General features: G+C 49.6%; 8 protein-coding genes across 8 annotated transcripts; 5 read left to right on the top strand and 3 right to left on the bottom strand.

Annotated features, from left to right (window-relative positions):
- Positions 1-621: 621 nt before the first annotated feature.
- KD926_003926 (fatty acid activator Faa4) lies at positions 622-2,945 on the top strand (the record flags this gene model as incomplete). The annotated part of the gene is made up of 4 exons (XM_053103175.1): positions 622-1,028; positions 1,098-2,652; positions 2,707-2,780; positions 2,921-2,945. The coding sequence occupies 4 exons, from the start codon at positions 622-624 to the stop codon at positions 2,943-2,945; spliced, it is 2,061 nt and encodes a 686-aa protein (XP_052961069.1).
- A 1,478-nt stretch (positions 2,946-4,423) lies between these two features.
- KD926_003925 (uncharacterized protein) lies at positions 4,424-6,878 on the top strand (the record flags this gene model as incomplete). The annotated part of the gene is made up of 5 exons (XM_053102074.1): positions 4,424-4,437; positions 4,591-4,680; positions 4,829-5,278; positions 5,369-6,516; positions 6,574-6,878. 5 exons carry the CDS (start codon positions 4,424-4,426, stop codon positions 6,876-6,878), a joined length of 2,007 nt encoding a protein of 668 aa, XP_052961068.1.
- Positions 6,879-8,290: 1,412 nt separating this feature from the next.
- Positions 8,291-8,704, top strand: KD926_003924 (heat shock 9/12 family protein; the record flags this gene model as incomplete). Its single annotated transcript, XM_053100971.1, has 3 exons — positions 8,291-8,324; positions 8,403-8,595; positions 8,665-8,704. The coding sequence occupies 3 exons, from the start codon at positions 8,291-8,293 to the stop codon at positions 8,702-8,704; spliced, it is 267 nt and encodes an 88-aa protein (XP_052961067.1).
- Positions 8,705-9,370: 666 nt separating this feature from the next.
- On the top strand, positions 9,371-10,974 carry KD926_003923 (map kinase; the record flags this gene model as incomplete). Its single annotated transcript, XM_053099874.1, has 9 exons — positions 9,371-9,426; positions 9,498-9,545; positions 9,629-9,758; positions 9,814-9,857; positions 9,911-10,010; positions 10,075-10,431; positions 10,506-10,584; positions 10,647-10,830; positions 10,905-10,974. The coding sequence occupies 9 exons, from the start codon at positions 9,371-9,373 to the stop codon at positions 10,972-10,974; spliced, it is 1,068 nt and encodes a 355-aa protein (XP_052961066.1).
- A 191-nt stretch (positions 10,975-11,165) lies between these two features.
- Positions 11,166-12,403, bottom strand: KD926_003922 (PP2C family serine/threonine-protein phosphatase; the record flags this gene model as incomplete). The annotated part of the gene is made up of 4 exons (XM_053098773.1): positions 11,166-11,651; positions 11,777-12,062; positions 12,138-12,247; positions 12,365-12,403. 4 exons carry the CDS (start codon positions 12,401-12,403, stop codon positions 11,166-11,168), a joined length of 921 nt encoding a protein of 306 aa, XP_052961065.1.
- A 2,215-nt stretch (positions 12,404-14,618) lies between these two features.
- Positions 14,619-15,383, top strand: KD926_003921 (uncharacterized protein; the record flags this gene model as incomplete). The annotated part of the gene is made up of 1 exon (XM_053097673.1): positions 14,619-15,383. The coding sequence occupies one exon, from the start codon at positions 14,619-14,621 to the stop codon at positions 15,381-15,383; it is 765 nt and encodes a 254-aa protein (XP_052961064.1).
- A 353-nt stretch (positions 15,384-15,736) lies between these two features.
- On the bottom strand, positions 15,737-17,628 carry KD926_003920 (cytochrome P450; the record flags this gene model as incomplete). Its single annotated transcript, XM_053096573.1, has 5 exons — positions 15,737-16,213; positions 16,277-17,012; positions 17,065-17,081; positions 17,134-17,242; positions 17,318-17,628. 5 exons carry the CDS (start codon positions 17,626-17,628, stop codon positions 15,737-15,739), a joined length of 1,650 nt encoding a protein of 549 aa, XP_052961063.1.
- Positions 17,629-18,284: 656 nt separating this feature from the next.
- KD926_003919 (extracellular exo-polygalacturonase-like protein) lies at positions 18,285-19,840 on the bottom strand (the record flags this gene model as incomplete). The annotated part of the gene is made up of 3 exons (XM_053093716.1): positions 18,285-18,524; positions 18,603-18,952; positions 19,045-19,840. 3 exons carry the CDS (start codon positions 19,838-19,840, stop codon positions 18,285-18,287), a joined length of 1,386 nt encoding a protein of 461 aa, XP_052961062.1.
- Positions 19,841-23,639: the final 3,799 nt, after the last annotated feature.

Raw genomic sequence — 23,639 nt, 5'->3', positions numbered from 1 at the left:
TTCCCCCGGGGGCCACGTCCAGCTTTTTTACAGAGCTGGAATTATGAATTATGATTAACGCCGGATGAGTTGGTCAGCCGACAATCATCATCGTAAATAATACCCAACACGTTTTGACTTTGACACCTTTCCTGGGGATTTTCCAGCACAGCGTTACCCAACGTCGATCACCTGGGTACTTCCAGTCGGCGCACGAGCAGCCTTTCTGCCGAGACACTGGGCGACTTCGTAGTCTGGAGTCTAGTCCGGTCTGGTGTTGGTGCTGCCTGCAGAGCGACAGAGCTCTCTCGTTTCCCCGCGACCAGTCCATCGTTTTTAAAATTAATCGATTCCTGTCCCTGCCGTGTCTTCTCCGCTCCTCCTTCGCTCGCTTTCTTCCTCTCTGTCTGTCTCCATCCTCATCGCTTGCGTTGTTTTCATCGACTCTTCCCTCCGCAAATGAACCCCTGTAGCTCTTGATTATCGTGATCGCTCTCGATTTTCTTTGTCATCAGCTGGAAGCGCCCCCAAGCTTGCAAACTCTCCCTCTAACTTCCTCTTCCGGTCGGCCTACGGAGCTCCGATCGAGCAACGCGCACCTCCAAGATGACCTCCAAACAGCAGACGAAGATTCTGCCAAAAATGGAGAAAAGGGCCCCCTTCTCCTACGAGGTCCCGGGAGTGGAAAAGGTTGACGGAGAAACAGCTCCGCGCCGAAACGTTCGGTGCAAGGATGGTCTCATCACTCAGCCCGATCCGTCGGTCAGGACCGTCTACGATATCGTGACCTACGCCGCCAACAAGTTTGGTAATGCGAGATGCATCGGTTCGAGAACCCTACTCGACGTACACAAAGAGAAGAAGAAGGTGAAGAAAATCATTGACGGCCGAGAGACGGAGGTCGAGAAGGAATGGTCGTATTTCGAATTGAGTCCCTACAACTTCCTGTCTTTTGTCGAGTTTCAGAAGCATGTCGGCACACTCGGGGCGGGTTTGAAGAAACTCGGATTGACAAAGGGCGACAAAATCCATCTTTACGGCGCAACCAGGTAAGAATTCTTCGCTTAGCTTCTCACTGCGCGCGCATCACTGGGAAAGATTACTGACTGGGTAAATAGCATGAACTGGCTCTCACTTGCACATGGCGCTTTCACTCAGACTTTTACGATTGTCACTGCGTATGACACCCTGGGTCTCGAAGGTCTTCGGTCGTCGCTCAAGCAGACCAAATCGAAAGCCGTGTTCTTGGACGCTGGTCTCCTACCGGTTCTCATAAAGGCACTGTCCGAAGCACCGACGGTCGAGACTATTATTTTGAACAACGAAACCAAAGTCAACCCGGAGGAGTTGGAAAAACTCAAGGCGCAATTCCCCAACATCCACGTGATCGAGCTCGACGAACTCAAGACGCTTGGGGAGGAAAACCCGGCGGAACATGTCGTGCCGGAGCCGGACGACTTGGCCTGTGTGATGTATACCTCGGGAACTTCGGGTACGCCGAAAGGAGTGACCATTAAGCATAAGGCTGTTGTCGCCTCCGTCGCCGGTGCCACTTCCATCGTGGGTGACTATATAGGACCCGGCGACGGTCTTTTGACCTACCTCCCCCAGGCCCACATCATTGAGTTCATCTTTGAAAATGCCGCCCTCTTCTGGGGGGCCACGATGGGTTACGGGTCTCCTAAGACCCTCACCGACACCTCGGTCCGCAATTGCAAGGGCGACATCCTTGAATTCCGCCCGAGTATTCTCGTCGGTGTTCCGGCCGTCTGGGAGACTATCCGAAAGGGCATCGTCGCCAAGGTGAATGCAGGCAGCTTCCTTACCAGGAACTTATTCGGGTACGCTTTGACATGGAAGCAGTTCTTGCTTTCAACCGGCATTCCTGGAGTTAGTCTTCTGGATGCCATTGTGTTCAGCAAGGTTCGGGATGCCACTGGTGGCAGACTCCGCATCTGCATGTCCGGTGGCGGTCCCCTTGCCAAAAACACCCAGAAGTTTATCTCCACGGCTATTTGCCCGCTCATAAGTGGGTACGGACTGACCGAGACCGGGGGTATGGGCGCACTAAATGACCCTCGTGCGCTGACTTTCGAGGCCCACGGTGACATCCCCGCATCCGTCGAGGAGAAACTGGTGGACTTTCCGGAGGCCGGTTATTTCACTTCCAATAACCCCCCTCAAGGTGAACTGTGGATCCGCGGTCCCTCGGTCACTGGGGGATACTATGAGAACGAAGAGGAGACTAAGGTTGCTCTGCGAGATGACGGATGGTTCATGACGGGCGATATTGCCGAGTTCGACAAGAACGGCCACGTCAAGATTATCGATCGCAAGAAGAACCTTGTTAAAACTCTGAACGGCGAATATATTGCTTTGGAGAAGCTGGAATCCATCTACCGCGCATCGCCTCTGGTCGCCAACATCTGTGTTTATGCCGCCCAGGATCAACAAAAGCCTGTCGCAATCATCGTCCCGGCTGAGCCAGCCTTGCTGCGGCTTGCTCGGGAGAACAACATCCAAGGCCATGACCTTGAGGATCTGGTTGACCACCCACAGATTAACAGCCTTGTTCTTCGGGAACTCCAGAAGGCCGGTCGACAGGGCCAGCTCTCTGCCTTCGAGATCATCGACGGAGTCGTTTTGGATAAGGATGAATGGACTCCCCATAACGTAAGTTTGATTTCTCGCTTCTAGAATGATTATTCTAACATAAGATCATCACAGGGCTATGTTACCGCTGCGCAGAAGATCCAGCGCAAGAAGATCTTCGAGAAGAACAAGAAGGGCGTCGACAAAGCGTACGGGAAAGAATAAATTGCCTTCCAGCGCTTGCCATCGCCGTTCGAGATATAAACTAAACTTCCGCATATTGGTCATTTCGGTTCAATGGGCTCCTGGTTAGTGGAGATGATCTTGGTACTCACTAATGACAGCTCAGGTGTGCACCGGCTGTGGGTCTGTAATGTGTTCTTGTATAGCGTTTCTTTGATATTACGTCTTGCCATAGTATAAATATATCCATTATTTTCTCTGCTCCTCGACCTTCCTTGTGTTACTTATTATCATGACTTTTTTTGCTTGAATGATTTTCCATGCAGGGTAGGACTCCCCCACCAACAATCGGTGTAGGGGAGTGGGATGAAGACATAAGTAGGACTAGGTAGGATAATGGTGTCGATGCCGGACCATCAGCGGCTACCCTCCTCAGCCCACACGCCTTGATCAGTATGGGCCCATCCCACTCACTCGCCTCGTGACAGAAGAGCTAAAACAGAAAGCAGAACACTCATGCGTTTCAGCATCTTCCCAACAACCTGATGAACATGATGAGCTGCCAATCAGTCGAGCTAAGTCGACGCGGCTGTATCCAATATTCAAATTGCACTATGACTGCACAGACGATTCCGTGCTAAGCGGTCGGGCCAGTAGTTGTCCGGTGTCAAATCTCAGCACAATCTCGAAAGATAGAGAGGCTCAATGCTTGCAGTTGGAGAGAGGTATTCTAATCCGTTTCTAACTTTGGTCGGTCAGGCTCTCCGTCGTGAGCAAGTGAATGAAAGTCCCCTATATATAATGGTTGAGGGCTGAGCAGATGGCGAAATGCTTGGCATATTTCAACCTCAGGCATCAAGGAACACCGACAGCCATCGTCGATGGACAACGCAGCATACTGACAACACAATATCAAAAAAACCATCGATAATGGATGGTGAGGTGAGCAGTCCTGTGATCCAAAAAGTCATGGACGGTCGACGTGATTGTCGATGATGTCAGTGGCTCTCCAGAGGGCAACGCGTAGGGACCATCTGCGCATCGGATCGGATCTTCGTCTTCTGTTCGTCGTTTCCACCCTCCATCTTCCCGTCCACGCTACGTGCTATACCAGTATTGCAGATTGCAGATTCACTTTAATGATCACCCCCTCATCGCTGCAGAGAGGCTCCCCATATGTCAGCAAGGTATTGTCTCCCCGTACTCCGGACAGCAGGGGATGAAACGGCCTCTTTCGGCGCTGACTCGGTAGGGAAAATTCTCGTCCCACTGTGGAGAACGAGCCCATCAGGGACCAATTCAGGGTGGGACATGATCATTGGATCGCCCCATCAGCTTTTCCCTCTGCGTCATCGTGGCTTTCGACGCTCACCCAATTACGATGTGCCATTGTGAAGACTGAAATCTTTTCCGCCTTTGGACGGCCTTCGTCCAATGACGGACGCCAGGGAGAAGAGCTCCGTCACATTGAGGGACACTTGGACTCTTGGAGCAACTCCCCCCCTCGAGCAGTCTAGCAGATTATCCTGCCCAATTATAATTACCGCCCTCCCGCCCTGATGTCACCTCTGTTTTTCCTCTTCTCCCCAAATCCTAGCCGTGCTGCTTGACCGCACCGTCCCTTTCAATCTGAGAAACACCACTAAGCTCTCACTCAATTCCCTGCACCATGTTCACCAATAGGTAGGAATGCCCTTTACGTCTCGATGCCTGAGCCCCGCCGAATGCAATGCGCCTTAACCATCCCGCCAACTTGTGAGCATCAATACGGGCGCGAAACAACAGCCGTGATAGCTCAAGTCACCCATGTGCTAACTTATCTGCCTCAAAAATTAGGGAAAACAAGAAAAAGCCGAATCAGAACCTCATCAATAACTTCCAAGAGACCTTTTCCGACGTTGTGCGACCGAATTCCGACGCCACTGGGTACGAGCCTCTTACCTCCCTCTCCCCTTTCCGCTCTCTGCTTCTCACAATGGACCGATCGTTCTGTTTTGTTTTGTTTCTTTTTCTTTTTGCCTTTTTCTTCTTTTTTTCCCCCCCGCACATCACTGACTACCTCATTGATTTATAGTCCGGCTGCACCATCGGTTCGCGTTAATCCCACCCTAGACGACGCCTCCCTTCCTCCTACATGTATTCGGAAACAAAATAATCATGACGATACATTGAATATAACGAACCCCGTCTCTCATTTTTCAGCGGGCGACTTGCTCACCCCATCCAGCAAGATGAACGCAATGTTCGACGAGACGCTATTTGACCAATTCACCAACAACTCGCCGGGCACAGTAGCCCACGACACCTACGACGCATTAGGAGGACAATATTATTACGGCCTAAATCAAAATCCGGATCAATATCTCAACAATGTATCTTTTTCCACTGAAGGCTTTGGGTTGCCTCGACAAGAAGGTTCAAACACTATTTCGTTGAAAGATGTGAGTAAGCAAGGCGACCACAGTCCAAATACGGCCAGCAAGATGCCGCAGTCGACCGAGGCCTTTGAGGCTAGCAATGAGCAGTAAGTTTTTTCTGCCATCTTCGGGCGTGTTCTTTCGATCTCTTGTGTCTGTTTCTTCTGTCGGCAAAGTTAACTTTTTGCTCGATATAGGTTGCGGTATAATGTGACGCTGCATGCACCAACGGCCATGATCAAGGATCAAAACGAAGCTCCGATGACATATCTCAACAAAGGTCAGACCTACATACTTTCCATTGCGGATTCAGTCCCACCGCCGGCGGGTAGCCGGCCTGCCAGGTACCGCACATCGGTTCGTGTCGTCTTCGATGAAGCGGCACAGGCAATCGATCCCTCGGCTTGCTGGCAACTTTGGAAGGAGGTACGGGGATCGAAGGACGCCCAGGAAAGGGGTGGCGATGCACAGGCAGTTGACTGCCTCGACCCGGCAGAAGGGGCAGCGGGTAAACCTCGGAACCAAATACAGTTGGAAAGAATTTCGGTTGATGGATTCTGTTGCACGTGGACGGCAGACATCCAAACAGGTGCGCGAGAATGCAGCATTGGCGTCCGGTTCAATTTCCTGTCGACCGACTTCACGCATTCCAAGGGTGTTAAAGGTTACCCAGTCCGACTATGCGTCAAAACCGAGATGATCGCGCCGGATGAAGAAGACGCAGGCGTCGACAATGCTCCTGAAATGTGTTCTTGTAAGATCAAGTTATTCCGGGACCACGGAGCGGAACGAAAGCTCCACAGCGATATTTCCCAAACGCAGAAGTCCATCAGAAAACTTCAGAGGGAGACCGCGATGTCTCAGACTGGAGAGGATGATCAACTCGGAAAGCGCAAACGGGGTAACCTTTCAAGCGTTGCTAAAAGCGCTGCAAGGACGGATGAGGAACAGCGACAGGCACAGATCTACCGTGATGCGGAGATGCACATGCTCGGCGACTCGCTCACTTCCAACCTGCCAATGACTGGCCTCACCCAGCGATGTGAGCCGAAGGACGATCCGGATCAATATCCAATTCGATTCCCCGGGGCTTCACAGAGCCCTCCCAAATCAGGCGATAGCCTCGAAAAATCAGACGATAGTCCCGATAGTACGGGTAGCACGGGGCCATATTCTAATGTGACGTCGACAAGTTCCAATTCACCTTCCACCGTCATCACCGAGCCATCGAGAGTATCATCGTCCGGTGCTGCTGTGGAACAGGAATCCCCACAACCGGTGTTCAAAATACCACCACTCCCTGAAAAATTGTCCAAACGTCCTGAATTACCCTGTACAGGATCAGGTAGGTCGATACAGGTTAATGCGTCCAGGGATTGTATGTGCTGACAAGAGTCTTTAGCGGTTTGCTTCTATGTTCGGTTCCATCACGACTGGAAGAGACAGGACCAATATCATCGAGCTTTGTATTTGAAGGAACGCACGGTTCATGATTTGACGATGCAAATCTGCCGGAAGCAGAACATGGACCCGGACTCTGTAGCCCGTGTGCTTCATGTCAACCCGGGCGGTTTGAAAGTCATCATCGATGACGATGTAGTCCAACAGCTTCCCGATGGTCAAGACATGATGGCCGAGATCACGCGAGCTTCGAGGCCAACTGCGCCGGGCAAGGACACTGAAGTGGAGATCATATTGAGTTTTTGAGCTCTTATCATCTTTGCACAGGCGTCTTGACCCAACGGTCCCTATTTCTCCCACACACTCCCAGACACACACACGCTTTACTCCTCTTTCTGAATTCCTGAATGAGTCATTTTAGCTATGATAGTCTCACGAGTAATGATCAAACTTGGCTTAACGACGCCAAACCTTTTATTCATTGCTGAGCATTTTTATTTAGACTTCTCGAGCCCTGTGTGCAATTAGCCTTGTGCCCATCAACCACAATGGCCGGTAATCTCTCAAATCGCCTGTCATGCATTTTGATCCTCCCTCATGAAAAATAACAGCCACATCCACGGAACTACGCCCTCTTATCAAGTACAGATCCTAGCCTTACTCAGCCTGACCGAGCGTGGTCGTAACAACAAGGAAGCAAAGAGATCAATCCGGTAGTAAAGGTCCATTACAGTGCAATGACGTATTTGGATCGACAGGCAGTAAAAGTAACTACTACGGAGTGAGTGCAGTACTATAGTATCTCATAAACCTTTCTTTCCGAAGGCTACACCAGTAGAAAATAGGAAGTAAGATAGATATAGCCGGACTGTGCATGGATAAATTGTGTCCTCAACGTGCCACCTCATCTCGATATCTAGGGATGGTGAGCAACCAAACCAACAGTAGGAACTACGCTAACGCTCTGGACTACACCCCACTGGGGTCGAGACTTCACACATCGAACTTCCTGAATTGTTCTAGAATATTAGGCTCTATCTTACCGTATGATCTACATGGCCCTTTGTGCCTCGACACCGTATTCTGTAGGCCCTTCGGCTACCTTAATCTTGCCGGGACATGCACAGCAGCCCACTCCTCCGTAGTCCGTACACCTGTTGAGTGTAGATCGTGCATGCAAGTTCAAAAGGCGCTACCCTCTGTGGACCTGACTGCCATGTTATGAATCTGCGGAGATCACAATCTCCTTATCTCTTTAAACACGATCTTGATTATTCTCGCAATTAATCAAGCACCGGGCTCTTCTGGTTGATGACGTCACTCATACGTCATGGAATATCTACTCGTGCTCCGTAAACATGGAGAAGTTACACTTGATGTATGCATTACGTGCATGTACTACCATGTACTACCATGATAGCATTCCATGGCGAGCATCATAGGACACATGCAGAGCCGGAAGGGGAGAGAGAAAGAGTCTGACATGAATCCCACGTCATGGACATTATTACTTCACGCGTCATGCAACAACGCCTCTTCCTGGAATAGATGCTCTGTAATAATGAGCTGAGTAGAACAGGACGATATAAAAAGGCGTACTTTTGTCTATAATTCCTCCCTCAGCATCTTTCTGAACTGAGAAACAAACACACTCGAGTGACTTTTTTTCAACTACATCTACATTTCACAAGTATATTATATCAACTTCATAATCCAAAATGTCTGACTCGGGCCGCAAAGACTTCTCTACCAGTACGTCAAGCCCTGATCATGCTTCCCTTGGTCTAGATTGACCTTTCCTCTTAACCATCCCGATCTAACACACTGCAGAGGCCAAGGAGGAACTTACTCCCGAGTCTATGAAGTCCACACAGGACAAGGCCAAGGAGGCGACCACGGACACCACGGACCGCGTGGCGCGGGGATTCCAGTCTGATGAGAGCAAGTCAGGTCCTCAGGAGGCATTCGACAAGGGCCAGCGGGCTCACGATAACAAGGAGCACGGTGGTGCTACCGAGTCTGTGTAAGTCTTACACTCTGCAGATCGTGGAGATCCCATGATTTGGTCAGTGCTAATGGCATCTCGATGTAGAGGCGATAAGGTGAAGGGTGCTTTGGGTATTGGAAAGTAGATGAATTATGGGTTAACAACGATTTCTACATGATTGTGCTATAGCAGCTCATGCTGGTTTATGGGTTAATAATGACATAATTGAAGATTGATTCCGCTGGTTCATCAAGGACTTGAAGCTATTAAGATTATTAAATTGCTAAGGATGCAATATCCGAACCAAAGGATCACTTGCAAAAAAAAAAAAAAAAACCGGGTAAAACGTCTGTCGAGTTGAGAAGTTGAGATGCATCCATGGATGCTTGGAAGCTGGGTTCAGTGGGGACTTTTACCCACTGCCCCCAACTAACCAGCTCCCCGCCAGCACCGGCTGTTGCTCTCAGCCTATCGGGTTAAAATGCCAACCTGCCTTTGATTGAAAAGAGTGGAACTCTTAACTGACAGAGCAAAGAGTGATGAATCGAGTGGAGTTGCTCACTCCCGTCCGGCTGTGCGACGATCCCTCTTGATCCTTGATCCATGCCGATGACATACTTGGTAGTCCAGGGCCCACCGGGGATTGACACGAATAACATCATTGCAACCCCATCGACCTTTTTCTTTTCTTTTTATCTCCAATTCACCTCTATGGGTCTCGATTTGTCCCTCCTCAGAATCCCCCCTCTCACATCATCCCACCTCCCACTTGGTTTCCTCAGTACACGCGAGAAAGAAAAGCAAGTCCATTATGCCTGATTTCGTACGCACTCAAGTCCTCGGTACGACTTATGATATCACCGACAGGTAAAGCTGCCATTTCTTTGTTGTCTTGTGACAGCGCAGCGATCGGAGCAGGGAGGCTTACCGGACTCTAGGTATGGAAATCTTGAACCGCAGGGTTTCGGTGCCTCCGGTGTTATTTGGTATGTTTATTATCTTCCAATCTTCATGATCAGGACAATGAAAGTGAATCGCGACCAGATGGCTAATGGTGGTGTCTCGCTAGCTCCGCACACGACTCCATATCCAAAGATCAAGTGGTCCTGAAGAAAATCGCAAAACCATTCGATAATGTCGCCATCTTGAAGCGGACTTTTCGAGAAGTCCATCTGCTGAACGGGTTGCGCCATGAGAATGTCCGTTTCTGAAAAGACAGGTCCTTTGACGGGAACGAGCGCTAATGCGACGCAGTTGATCAACATGCGAGATATCTTCATTTCACCGTCAGAAGACATGTACGTTTTGCTCCATCAGATCCTTTCTTCGCAAACAGTGCTAACCCAAGTAGTTACATGGTCACCGAAGCCATGATGACCGACCTCTACCAAGTGATCCGATCGAAACCACTCGAAAGCCAATTCGTCCAATTCTTTACCTATCAGATCCTCGTACGTCTGCCTCTGCCTTTCGCGAATATCGCAGCCCGAGCCCCGCTACTGACTATCTGTCCAGCGAGGATTGAAATACATCCACTCGGCCGGCATCATCCACCGGGATTTGAAACCCCAAAACCTCCTCGTCAACGACAACTGCGACCTCAAGATCTGTGACTTCGGACTCGCCCGCCAGCAAGACCACCAAATGACCGGCTACGTCGTGACACGGTACTATCGCGCCCCGGAGGTGATGTTGACGTGGCAGCATTATAGCTACGCGGTAGATATCTGGAGCACGGGCTGTATCTTGGCCGAGATGTTGCGCGGGACGCCTCTATTCCCGGGGAAAGACCATATCGATCAGTTCAGGATCATCACGCACATCTTGGGCAATCCGCCAGCGGAACTGGTCGATAGAGTCTATAGCCATAATGTTTGTCCTCTCTCACTTTCTATCCAGCAGTGTCAAATGTGGACTCGGATGGCTGATATTCGTTACCTATACAGACATTGAAATTTTTGGAATCTTTGCCACCACGGGAGCCTCGGCCGCTTTCATCATTCTTTGTCGGTGTCGAAGAGGAAGGTTTGTTACTCTCTTTGGGAAACTTTCTTGACACTTGGAAGTGATGCTAACTATATCAAAAGCGGTCGACATGATCGGAAAAATGCTCCAGCTGGACCCGTACAAAAGAATCACCAGCGAAGAGGCCTTGGACCATCCGTACATGGCGAACTTCCACGAGCCGGAAGACGAGCCCGTGGCGGAGCGCAAAATTGACATGTCATATGAAGAAATGGAGTTGTCAGCGGAGGAATGGAAGAAGAAAATGTAAGTCCTTCCTTTTGCAGTGCGCCTATAACCACCGACAGGAGAAGTATATGGCTAACGATACGACGCGCCAGGTACCAAGAGGTGCTAGACTTCCACGAGGGATTTTGCTCCAATGTTGCGCAAAGCATCGAGGAACAGTAAGAGAAGAGAGGCTACGCCAAAGCAACGAGACTTTAAACTCTGCGAGAACAATATTCTCATGCCATGTCATGTCATCTCAGTTCATTTCGCATTGTACATATCATTGTAGCGATATAGATAGCCACGGAATGCATTCACGCCGCCCAATCAGTTATTGGTAAACACTCGCTACCTATTGAATTTATCCGAACTCATTCATCATCCTCACAGCTGAGGAACACGATGATGCAAGTACAATTATCACTATGCTTCTCCCTCCCCACCAACTCGATCGTCGCGCGCGAGATATCCTTCGCCGAATGGCCCTGCTTCTCCATCGTCCCTACCAGCGTCATCAGCTTCTCGTCCTCCAACGCATCCGTCACGCCGTCGCTAGCCAGGATCAGGATCTGCTTGCTACTCGACCGAGACAGCCTCCTGGTCATCGTGAACGGAAATCGCGACATAAAGTCGGCTTCGGTGTCGTGGGAATCCGATTGGCCCGACACCATCTCCAATCCCTTGTCGACCGTCGCTTCGTTTAGCGGTCGCTTGAGTTGTAGGTCGCCTAAGGCGCGCGTCATGTTGATTGCACCAAGTCTGTCTTCACCGGTTATGTCGTTCAGCTTTCCGCCGGCGTCGAAGATGCGGTCGCGCTCGTCTGCGTCGGACGGTTTGTGCGAATGAGAAAGTCGTTGCTGGATTAGATAGCTTATTAGCCAATCCCCCTCATTATATAAATAAACCCATGGGTACTTCATAACCGAAAACGACCAAGAAAGATCCATCAAAGGAAGGACGAGAGAAAAAAACCGCAACTTACAACACGATATCCATCTCCATCCTTCTTCCCCAAAATAATCGGCGAATCGCCCAAATTCGCCCCCAGAATACTCCCGCTCGTGAGGTCCAGTAGACACAACGCAACCGTACACCCACACATGGCGGACTCGTCGCTTCCGCCGCGGAATCTTTCGTACAGTTCATCGTCGATATCTTTGAGACCCAACGCGATGGCCTCTTCGTACTTTCCGGAGCGGAACTCCTCGCGGTCCGCGATTCGGCTGTGGAGACTTTGACGCGCGAATTCGGACGCTTCGTCGGATCCGCTGGGTGGGGTGTTAGATATCAGACCAAGACCGAGCTAGAAAAAGAGGGTAAGGGGGAAGAGGGTAGAGACATACTGGCCATCATAGACGGCAAAATAAGCTATTTGGGCACCCTGGGGCGGGGAGAACTCGTCCGGGAGAATGCATTTGTAGCGGTCTTCTTGATGGTTTCGACTTCCCTGGGCCTAAGGGGAGGGTTAGTATTACTGGGTAGACTAATTTACGGAGTACGTGGGAAAGGGATGAGAGAGAGTGAGTGAGTGAGAGAGGGAGGGGGAAGATCAGAATATGCTATACCGCACCGTTTGCCCAGCTGAGTCTAAGATACGAAACCGAGGCATTTTATTGACGGATTTAGGAGTGTTGAGAGAGACAAGAGAAGAGGACTGTACGTCTATACAGGTCTAGCAGGCGGATGGGTTGTTCTGAAATATATGATATTCGGGGTCAAGTTGATGATCGGCTGAGAGATTAATTAATTAGCTGGAGGGGAGCAGTGCTTGGAGTGATGTCATACATTGGAGACAGGCTATGAAAATGAAGCTTTGGGTGATTGGACGGCAAATTTGACCGGAGAGCCGCTTGCGCAATGCGGTGGACCCACTTCAGAAGTACTTTGGGTACGGAGTAGTAGATCAACTATTAGGAATAGGAACTGATTACAATGGTGTCGCCGCGGGAATACATGCACTAATTACCCTTTGCTGAGAAGGGTTGACCCTTTTTGGTGTAGTGGTAAAATTCTGCCACAAATGGGGATCGCCAGCCCACGTGATACTAAGCATCTGTGGGAAGCGATGGATGGCTTGTGTATTGGGTGGCCGGTGTGGCCACATCCCGCTTAGGCCCATTCTAAGCACCGTGCTTAGAATAGATCTACAAGAGCCCTTTCGAATACTCATATCTAATTCTCATTCCGGGCACCGTGCCCGGGATCAGGGACGTCCGCCCACTGCCAGCCACATCCAACCCGACCGTTACGGGCTACGTGTCGCCACGATGGCAACACACAACCCCCAACCAGGCGGGCCTCTACAAGCTGCGCTACTAGAGACAACTACCGCGGCCTCTATTAGGGTTGGTGAAGGTCAGAGGATATTCAGCCCGATAGCAGCCTTTCTCGACAAACACCGGAGTCAGCCAGGCCTTGCGCCTCACCAGCGTGGTGCGCTTGACGCGCTCAGTAACGCCTTGGCTGATATAGCCCAACGACACTTCAACGCCTATATCAGCGGTGTTTCTCTGACCTCGACTACACCCTCCCCTGCCCCTGCCTCTCTCCCCCCCATCTCGTCCACCCTCCGGTCTTGCTCAGTCGACGTACGCAACAGCTGTTCAAACAACCAATGCCAAAGGCCCTGACACAACCAAGACCAGCACCAAGCTAAAGACTAGAATCTCTGCCTTGAACCAGCAGCCTGACTCTCGCCTCTTTGTTCGCCTTCCGCCGAATCACATTGCTAAAATATGGACGCATACGCTATTTATACTAGCCTCCGCTCCCATCTGGGCACCGACAACAAGGTACTCAAGGATGTCCAGTCTATCAAGACTGGATTCGCTCTACTACTTTCATCTCCTGAAACTCTTGCAGCTTTAGAGGCACAGAAAGAGACTATCTCTACTTTCTTTAATACTTGCCAGATCGAGCGTAGCTCCCGCTGGATTTCTTACCGGGTAACAAATATACCAAGAAAGGTCGGCCAGCTTAATGCAAGCCAATACTCTATGGTCCCTGTTAACCCGGAGATACTATCAGCTGAAGTGACTGAAGCTACTGGCCTTACCCCAGTTAATGTAACTGAAACTGCTGCTAGTGCTTCTGACATAAACACAATCTCTTCAAGCTGGTTTATCAACTTCTCTGAAGAAAGCAAAGCCAAGTTACCTGTACGACTATCTCTGTTTGGTATGATTACCAACGCCCAACCCTTATCTAGAAGAGTTAAGACCTGTAACGAACGGCTACGCAGGCGATAAGGAATCGCGAGAATGTAGGGTATGCATTCAACGAAGAAACTAAGCCAGGTTGTGAAGCTAGTCCTGATCGGGTAGTTAGGTTATAGGGTATCCCGAAGGGCTTCGGAGGCTGGTCACAGTCCGTGACATTAGAGAACTCTTCTAACAAGTAAATATCTTATATGTGAAGGGCTATGGCCGAATCGATTCAATGGAGCCGTGCCAACATGCAGTTTATCTAAAGCTTGGAAAAGTGTAAAAATAGGGGGGTGTAAATACCCTGGGGAATTGATAGATCACATCGCACAGGCTTGGCCTGGGCAATCGGGCCCTGGCACGTTACAGAACCGACTGTATAAGACCAAGCCTCTGATTCAATACTGCATGTACACTCCACCATCCAAGCTCAATATTGGACGAGGAGGATTGCGAGGCTACCTAGTTAATGGGCCCGATTAGGTGGCATTGAGCATACCCCGCCCTTGTCTTAAGTACTTTAGCACCCTCTCTCCCATATCCTATGCGAGTAAGTCTATGGTTCGTCTCTAACTTTACCCAGCCCCCAAAGCCACAACTTGAAACAAGAGCAAGAAAGCCATGGAAATCGCAGGCGACTACATTGATCCAGCCACATCCCTTGCACTTGCAGCGGGACTCTTCACCGGATGGGAAGAAATCTTCTTCGTCGTCGCAATTCTCTTCCCGTTCCCAGAGTCAATCCTCGCCTACGTACAAAACCTCCGAGATAATCAAAACCAACACATCCTCGAACTCGAAGCTACCAACGTCATCCGCCAAGGAGACCCCGCCTGCGCCGCGCAAATCGAGCACGTGAGACTCGAATACGAAAGACAACAAATCCTCTGCAGACGTACTCAAATCGAGCACGACCCTGCCGCGCGTCAGGTCCTGGAAACACTCACACAGTATATCGCGATGCGATATGGAACGCAGCTCATTACCGTCGAGGAGCGGTTTCAGCTTGCTTTAGAGGTGTGTGATAGTGGGCGGGAGGGGCTGGTGCAGGGGGGTTTGGAGTGTTGGATCCCAAATGCCATAGAGGTTAGTTTGGAGTTACAGAATGAGCTGGACGGTTTCCTGCAGGATACTAGTTGGGTTAATCAGTTGGTTGAGTACACGGTTCATACGGGGTATTGTCTGCTTTGGGCCGAGGAGGCGCGTCAGGCACAAGGTGTGATTGAGGAGCCTCAGCCATCTTGTGCTAGTTCAACTGGGGAGGTTGTTTCGTACAGCCGGGAACAAGAATGGGAGATTCGGGAACAAGCATGGAAGTTTGTGGAACCTGGACATTTGATGAGACTGGAAACTATGTCAATGTGGGTGTACAATGATGAAAACTAGTCATTTTTCTCCGGATTTGATAGGGGGACTCCCACTTTTGTTTGGGCCACTCCTAATTATGTAATGTCGTGATGTGTTGGAATAACTTAGTTAATTAACTAGTTAGTTAAGTTAACTAACTAACTAGTTAAGATATCTAGCTTACTAAGTGATGACTAGGCGAGGTCGAACCCCAGGGCAGGCGGAAGGGTACGTCCCTATGCTCCGACAGCATTGGCCTGTCCACGGAACGCCGGACACGACCCATCCATCTTACACCTATCCAAGACTTCCGTTTCTCTGCCTGGACTACGGCAATCATCACAGTCTGAAGACACGAATTCATGACCGTAAGTAGTCACCATGGATAGTGCCTACGCAGTCACCCATCGCAACTTCACCGATGCGTGATCTTTGACCGTGAGCGTCACTTGCGAAACTGCCTCCTTCAGCAACTCTTTCAACTCGGCCCGCTTGTCCTCCATATTCTCGCCCTCGGCAGCCAGAGGCTCACATCTCGACGAATGAAATAGGGTCAGAAAAGCGGCTACAAACTCCACCTGTGATATCTTGATGCCGGGGCAGCCTTTAGGTCCGCCTGACCACGGCAGAAATGTCCCCGAGGGAGGCGTGATGACTTCGCCGTCGCTGCCAATCCACCGGGAGGGCTTGAACTCCCAAGCGTCGGGGCCCCAGATCTCAGGGTCAGCGTGGATAGAGTGTGTCGACACGTAAACTGACATAGGGCCTTTGAGTAGATGGACTTCTTTGTCAGATGATACGAGCTGCTGCGACTCGGGGACATAACGAAGAGAGTGGAGAACGGGAGTGAAGAGACGGAGGGTTTCATGCTGTCACGCATTTGTTAGTCGGGGTGGAATTGAGCCAGAGCGAGAAAGGGACGAGGTACGGACCATTACAGCCAAGGTGCGAGGGCATTTTGAAAACACCTCCTCGTACTTCCATTGCGATACGTTCGAGTCGAGACCACTCATTTCCTCGCGCATCCATTCCTGCCATTCCGGATACACAGCCAGGAGAATCACCGCGTACCCCATAGTGTGAGCCGTGGTATCGTACCCGGCAGTGCTGACAATAAACAAGTTCCCGCTGATTTCGTCCTCAGTCAGCGACAGGGACGGACCCGACGCTTTGGTTTCGCTTTGCTTCGCCTGATCTGAAAACCGGACTAACATACTAAGTATATTGTCGTTAGTCGAAAATCCGTCTGCCGCCATTTTGCGTTCCTTCTCGAGCACCTGCTTTGTATATGATGGCATCTTCTCGATGTGGTTGCCAAGGGAGCGAAAAGCTGCCGGACAAACTGGCAACTTGAGCATCCAAGTGGGAACAAGAGCCGCAAAGATTAACTTTTCAGCTACCATGGCGACGGTTTTGAAGTACGATTCTCTTGCGTCGACACTTTCGTCCACGCTATCCTGAAGCTGGGGCGTCCATGCTGCATGTTGCCCGTAACTGGCTCGACCAAGCACATTGATTGCTAGACATCGCAGTCCGCTGAGAACTTCATTGCCAGGGTTCTGGAGCATGTAAGTACGCATTGATTGTGCCTGTTCGCAGCTTGTCTTCCAGACAACTGCACTAATGCGCTCGTTGAGGTTGGGAGCTATGATACGTCGTTGACGCTGCCTAGTTGAAACTGTTATTGTGATGTTCGATGTGGATAAATAGAGGTACGAACCACTCGTCGCCATTTGTCTGTATGATTGATTAGCAAATATTCACTTGGAAAGGCCAACAGGCAACCTACCTGAAGCAAATTCGATCCGAAAATTCCCATGAACTGAGCGACGGATGGAGGTACAGGGAAGTCCTTCCGTCGCTGCAGGACCGCCTTTCCAAGGGCTGGATCTGCAGACCTATCCCACCATCAGCTTCATTTTCTAATCAACATCCCCCAACAATCACACGCAACGGCAAACCGGTCCACTCACCAGAAGCTGACTTCATCTGGTGTGACCAACATAAATGTTTTGGCCACTCGACGGAAAATTGCCCCGTTTTGTCGAAACTCCCAACCATGGAGAGTCACGTCAAGTCGGTCATAAATCCCTTGGGGCAGATAATTCTTCAAATAACGCAGGAGAATGGGAGCAGTGACCATCCAAACTATGTTCTCAGAGGGAACCGGGGAGATGTACACCGGGAAGCCAGAACGACGAGCTCGACTGTAATTTTTGGCCAGAGCGACAATTTTCATCAGCAGATAGACTGCGATTAGAGCGGTAGTGATCAATTTCAGCATCTTTGCTACGGTTGGATCAACTGTTGAGAAGAGAGGTGGATTTCACAAAGCAGGTGAAGTCTTCGTTAAAGTACGCCTTTCTGATCTCTAGCATTTCAAATGGCCAACAACGTGATCACGAGGGTGCGCTAGTTGGTTCCTGTTAGCGCTAATAGTGAATTGTACGCCGTACAGAGGCATTATTAATTCTGATCAGGATCATTGGTTATTATATGTGGCTTTCTCTATTCGATTCGTTCAATTTAGCATCGGTGCCTAGCGTCCGTTTGGTGGTGTAGGTCCAGGAACGCAATGTCACTCGATGGATCGGATTCTCCTCGACGCACTAACCTGGTTTACCGGAATCTGGAGGTTAATCTGCGCAGGGAAGAACTGGATGATTCGTGCGTTCAGGGTCTTGAGCGACAAGTTCCGGCTGACTGAGATGAGCCTAGACCATGCTCCATTCGTCTTTGTCTTCATCTAGGTGGGTTTTTGCTCATCATCGGCTACTTACTTTCCGAAGAACTGGCATGACATTTTAATTTTAGCATTTTAGTGTAACCCATAATTAGGCCTCCACGCTTATAAATTGTCCTACCATTCCGCCCGAACTTGAAGCTTGATATATATATCCCAGTCTTAATCTATAAGTCCATCCCTTACGCAGGATCCTCTTAAGCAGGATTATAACCCTTACTCCAATCCACACAATTCAAATCCAGCTTCGTTCGATCCACATTCCGACACGTCACCAAATTCGATCCGTTAATCGACCGAATATCCACATCCTTGGCCTCAATCCCGGAACAAGTCTCCGGACTAGAACAGACAAGATGCGCAACCAACGGCGCAAACACGCGATTCGTCCGCCCCCGGATATTATGGAATTTCACATCGGTGATGTTCAATTTCGCCTGGTCACAGATCAGTCCACACGCTCCCAGTACCCTTAAACCAAAACCAAACAGAAGAAGAAAGCAAAGCAAACCTACCGGATGTTTAAAACACTCCTCCTCATCATCCTGCCCGTAGCACTGGGTGATTGTCAACCCGTAGTCAACATTATCCAACCACATCGTATCATAGGTGACGTTGCGCACGAGCCCGCGGCCTCCACCACCGGTCAGGCTACTGGATTTCTCGGAATACGAATCAGGCCAGACCTTGATTCGCGCGCCTTCGGACGAGTTGTACATGCTGACATTGAAGACGTGGATGTTCTCGACGTAGTCGACGCGCGAGGGGTATTGGCCCAGACTGCCGACTGAGATGCCGTGCGTGCCGTTGCAGTGCATGTTGCGGACGGTGATGTCGGTGCTGTTGGGTTTGAAACTGACGCAGTCTGTCATGGGATAAGGGATTTAGCTGTGGGTTTGTGGGGTGGGCATATACGACTGGGAAGAAGGAATCGGGGGAGAAGGAAGGCCAACAAACCATCACCATTATTTACCGTGGAATTCTGGATCGTAATTCTCGTCGAGCGATACGTATCCCATCCGTCGGTATTCTTCTCGAAATTCTCATTATCGCTGACCGAGTACATGTAGATATTATGAAACGTAACATCCTCCGAGTCCATGACGATGTTATGCCAGAATGGCGAACTCAGCATGTTCAGATCCGAGACCGACCCGCCCTGCAAGCCCGCCGTGGCCAGGAGGATCGGTCGTTTAATGGTCTTGTCTTTCGCGTAGGCGTCCCACCATAACTGCCCGTTACCGTGGATCGACCCGCCGCCGTAGACATTGACGTCCTTGCCGCCCAGCAGGACGAAGCTGGTGCTGTTTTGGAACTCTAGATCGAAGGTGTGGTTTTGCCAGTAGGTCAGGTCGTCGGAGAACTGGATCGCGCCTTGGATGTCGAGATCGACCTGTGAGAGATGCGTCAGGTTGAGGGGGCGACCGATCTGATAGCTCTGCTCGCGCGGAAAGAGAACGTGGCCGCCGGGGTTGCAGGCGTTGACGGCTTCTAAGATATACTCCGAGTCGTCGGTGGCGTGGTCATTGTGGCTCTCCACGACGCATGTGCGGTTGCGCGCCGGGGAATCCCTGGCGTGGAACGGCCGAGGCGAGCGAATACTTCGCAGGAAAGATTCAGGAACGCTGACCCTGTCGGAGGCGAGGGACCCTGAGAGTAGACCTGCTACTGCTAGGGTCAGGGCTAGTGCGGGGGACTTCATCTCTAGGGAATTGGGCTGTCGGCTGTATACATCTTCCCAGACCAGCACCATATGATGAAGACCTGGTTATATAGAAAAAGGCAAGCTCTATACGGCCGAATTATCCGCCCGACCATTCCTCCGGATTGCAATTTTCCGTCTTGTCTTTCGTGGCATTCGAACTCTGATCGTTGTTTGGTTATCCGAGATCGCCGGATAAGGCGAGACTCCGCATTTTCCCCACGCTTTTTTTTTTTGGTTATTGTGGGGAGATTAGCTCCTTGGGCGTTAGTCGGACGGGCTATGATGACATTACCTTTCTGCTGTACTTGGCAGATCTGGATATTTGCGGTGAGTGAGAGAGATACACCGCTATTGGCCATAATAAAGAGTACAACTAGGTACCTAGTAACATCTATCAAATTATGCAGGCAAGACTAACTGTGCTCTTAGATGATATTATGGCAAAGTCACCAAGTCATACCAAACTACACGATCACTGATATGTAGATAACTGGGCGTCCGGTTTCAATAATGGATGGTGCCGATAGAAGTCGCTAACTGACAAGGTTCATTCACTTGCACACCGGTGATCAGCTATTCTGGCTGTGATTTGGGGATAGAGAACAGTCCAACGTCTTAGATATGAAGTCTATTTAACCAGTCTAGTCAGCGGGGAACCTACTTCAATGGATTGCTGTAAACGCGGTATCACTCCATTCCAAGCACAAATCAAGGTTGTATGTATTCCTTCTTGTTCCTTGTCTATCCGAGTCTGTGGATACGCACTAATCCTACCAGGGATTCTCATGCTCAGGGGCTTTCAGCATTGATCCATACCACGAGAGACTGATCTGCGAGCAAAATGCCTATACTGTGAGTGTGTACTAGGCTCTATCTTTGATGTCACAATTCCAACCCTGACTATTCGTTCAACAAGGCATCTTACTATAAACAACAACGTGCTGGATGTGTTTGCATGCAAGTCAGAAGATTGTCTGGTGATTTCTCAATATCTGATCTTCATCTTCATCGTTTGTGGTCTATGGGTAATGGGTGTCATACTGTACCATATCTTGCCATGTCTCTCTTATTCATGAGAGATTGTTGTTGATGGGTATCCTTGGAGCTCTTGTGGTATTACGATGAATTAGTGAGTTCTACGAACCCATTGTTTGGTTCAAATTTGAGGGAACGCTAACAAACGCAAATTGAAAGATCTATGATAAGATCCTTTGTCAAATGCAGGTGAAAGATATCACAATCGCTCTGAATCTGCAACGGTCAACTACTTTCTGTGGTCATGATAATTATCTCTGTCACCCAAAGCCTACCGTTGCTAGGAGGTTCCTGCGACAAGGAAAAGATGATACCATGTGCCGCAAGTCTTCAGCCCTGTTCATTTCTACACAAAAATAACTTGAAACGGGTGCTAAGTATTTCTATCAGCCTGGTATATCCAATTAATCCCTTCAATCTATTTGTCCAACTCGTCACCTGATTGGTGGATAATTGCATTCCGGCTGGATTGAATCACCCCACTGGGTACTGACTCGCACTCCTTTACGTAGGCACTCCCAGGCATAGAAATAATGTTTAGACTTGGGTCCCTTCTCTACAGGTTCCACTTGAGAGTGACTGTTCAATACGGAGTAGTGGTCTGCTCCGGACAGAGATCTCTTGTTCTGGCCAGCACTGGTCATTACCAGTCTGGTTGGCTGATGCACACATAATATCTCTTACATTCCAGGAGAAATCTCCTGGCTTTCAGGTTAAGTCGAGGCCAAGAATAGTGAGGTGTATGAATCCACGCTCTTATTCATCCGGGAGTGATCAAGGAAGATTGGGCAATCTGTCATGCCCGATTTCTATTGCCCACGTAATTCTCCGGGGACCCACCTGTTGTTCAGCGTTTTGCACCTCACTGGAATAAGATATACAACTCTAATCTTGGCACATTCCGTTATTAAACTCGGGCCTGTTAGTGTGATAGGAATGCTTGAATCCTGTTAGCCAGAATGAGGTCAAGATTATCATATGCGTGCTGTGACCCTTTGTATGCTATGTGATCGGACTAGCAAGCAGTCAGACCAGAGGCCCCAATCGGCATAGTTCTTTGATCCAAGCTCAACCTAGAATAGTTAACCGGGAACCCCTAGCGCCATTGGTCATTTGGTTGATACTTACACACTATCTATGATAGTTTCAATCACATCTCTATATATGCAGATGTCAATGTTATATTACGAAGTTGCAAAATTTGATATTTGTTGGCAACTTAGGATTTTCTGGTATTCGGGCCGGTATTCTCGATGAGCTGCGATGTCTCTCAGCAATCAACAGATAGCATACCCCGTTTCTTTGAATATTTTCAGATCTTAGATAGCACTCTATTAGTATACAGAACAAGTCACCTAGTAAATGTCGGACCATCGCTCTCGCATCTCCGGCGTGATCCCTGCAACTGTATGCGCAAACTCTACTCCCAACAAACTATCCCAGTCCCAATCAATCCAGTCTGAGAACGGGGATTGGTTATCCTTGTTTTCATTCCACCGCAAAATGGGTGAAATATACTCTCCCAGAAAATAGTTCTGCTCCAGCGCAATGGGGTCATCTCGTCTCCGGTTAAAAAGAGCATGGGCAAAGTCAACAAAAACCACCTGAGGGCGAGGCTGGTCGCTCGCTGGCGAACGAATGATGACATTTCGCGGCTAGAGGTCCAAAAGCCATAGATTCTTCTCATAAATCCGACTTTCAAGATCTACGATTGACTTCATGATATACTGACGAACTGGCTGGGGGAAAGTCCTTGGGTCTGCACCCGCCATTGTAGTCCCCGAAACGTGCTCGATTAGAACCATTCGAACAGTCCGTGTGCGTAGAGAATCCACGGGCAGATTTAAGGAATAGGATCCGTAGTAGTTCGGGATCCATTGACTTTGCAGCTCGCGAAGCGCTGGATACGCGTTTGCCTCGTGAGTATAGTATTTGTCTATGCAAAGGAACGGGTTGAGGTAGCCCTCGTCGTCATTGAAATAGGGTGGGTCGTATACTTTTTCAACTGGCTTGGTTCCCTTGCGAGGAAGTAATGGTGACGTTGACGATAATAAGTGGATAGTGAATACCTGGGAGTTGTGCCTATCGCCTCCCTTTAAACGTCGATAACTTCAAGGCTGACCGTATCATCTCCGTCCTTGCCAGGCAACGGGGGTCGATTTAGACATCGATCGACTGGGCTCAGTCGCTCTCTTTCGTCATCGTCGCTTTCACTATTGATGCAGCAGTCTGTCACCACCGGCGTCGGAGCTGGAGCAGTATGAGATCTTGCAAGAAATTTCCATCCGGGGACGTACGGGACTGGAGGCTTAGAATGCTCGGTCGAAAAGAACATAATTTTCTTCAGTCCAGAGGTTGAGATATTATGCTCTTTTTCTGCTTTGACAGGAAACACAACTGCAATATGAACTCGGTATTGGGCCCCTTGCGATCGCCGGTGTTTTTATTTTCCAAGCGCCGGCCCAACATATCGGTAAGCGCCGCAAGTTTGTTTCGCTAGTCGCCTAAGGTACCTGAGCAGATCTATAAATATAGGGTCGTGTTAGACCGACACCTCCCCCCTCTCCCGGGCGAAAAATTCCTTTTTTGGCTGTATTATAGGGCTCTTATCATAGGGTAAGCTGTATATTCGCCACCAAGTGCGTATGCTGAATATTATATGTTGCTATCGCCGTCATCGTCATTATTACTGCAGCACGTTGCTGTATACAGTAATAATGGCTTCATTAAATGGTTATCTTCAAGGCTATGAGAGCGACGATCCTCCCAACGAGCAGTGGAATGAACAATTCGAAGAAGAGGAATTGAATGA

This window comes from Aspergillus affinis (assembly GCF_023601865.1).
Source record: "Aspergillus affinis strain CMG 70 chromosome Unknown NODE_1_length_919884_cov_86_970707, whole genome shotgun sequence".
NCBI classification, from domain to species: Eukaryota; Fungi; Ascomycota; class Eurotiomycetes; order Eurotiales; family Aspergillaceae; genus Aspergillus; species Aspergillus affinis.
This window is presented reverse-complemented; position numbering and strand designations above follow the sequence as displayed.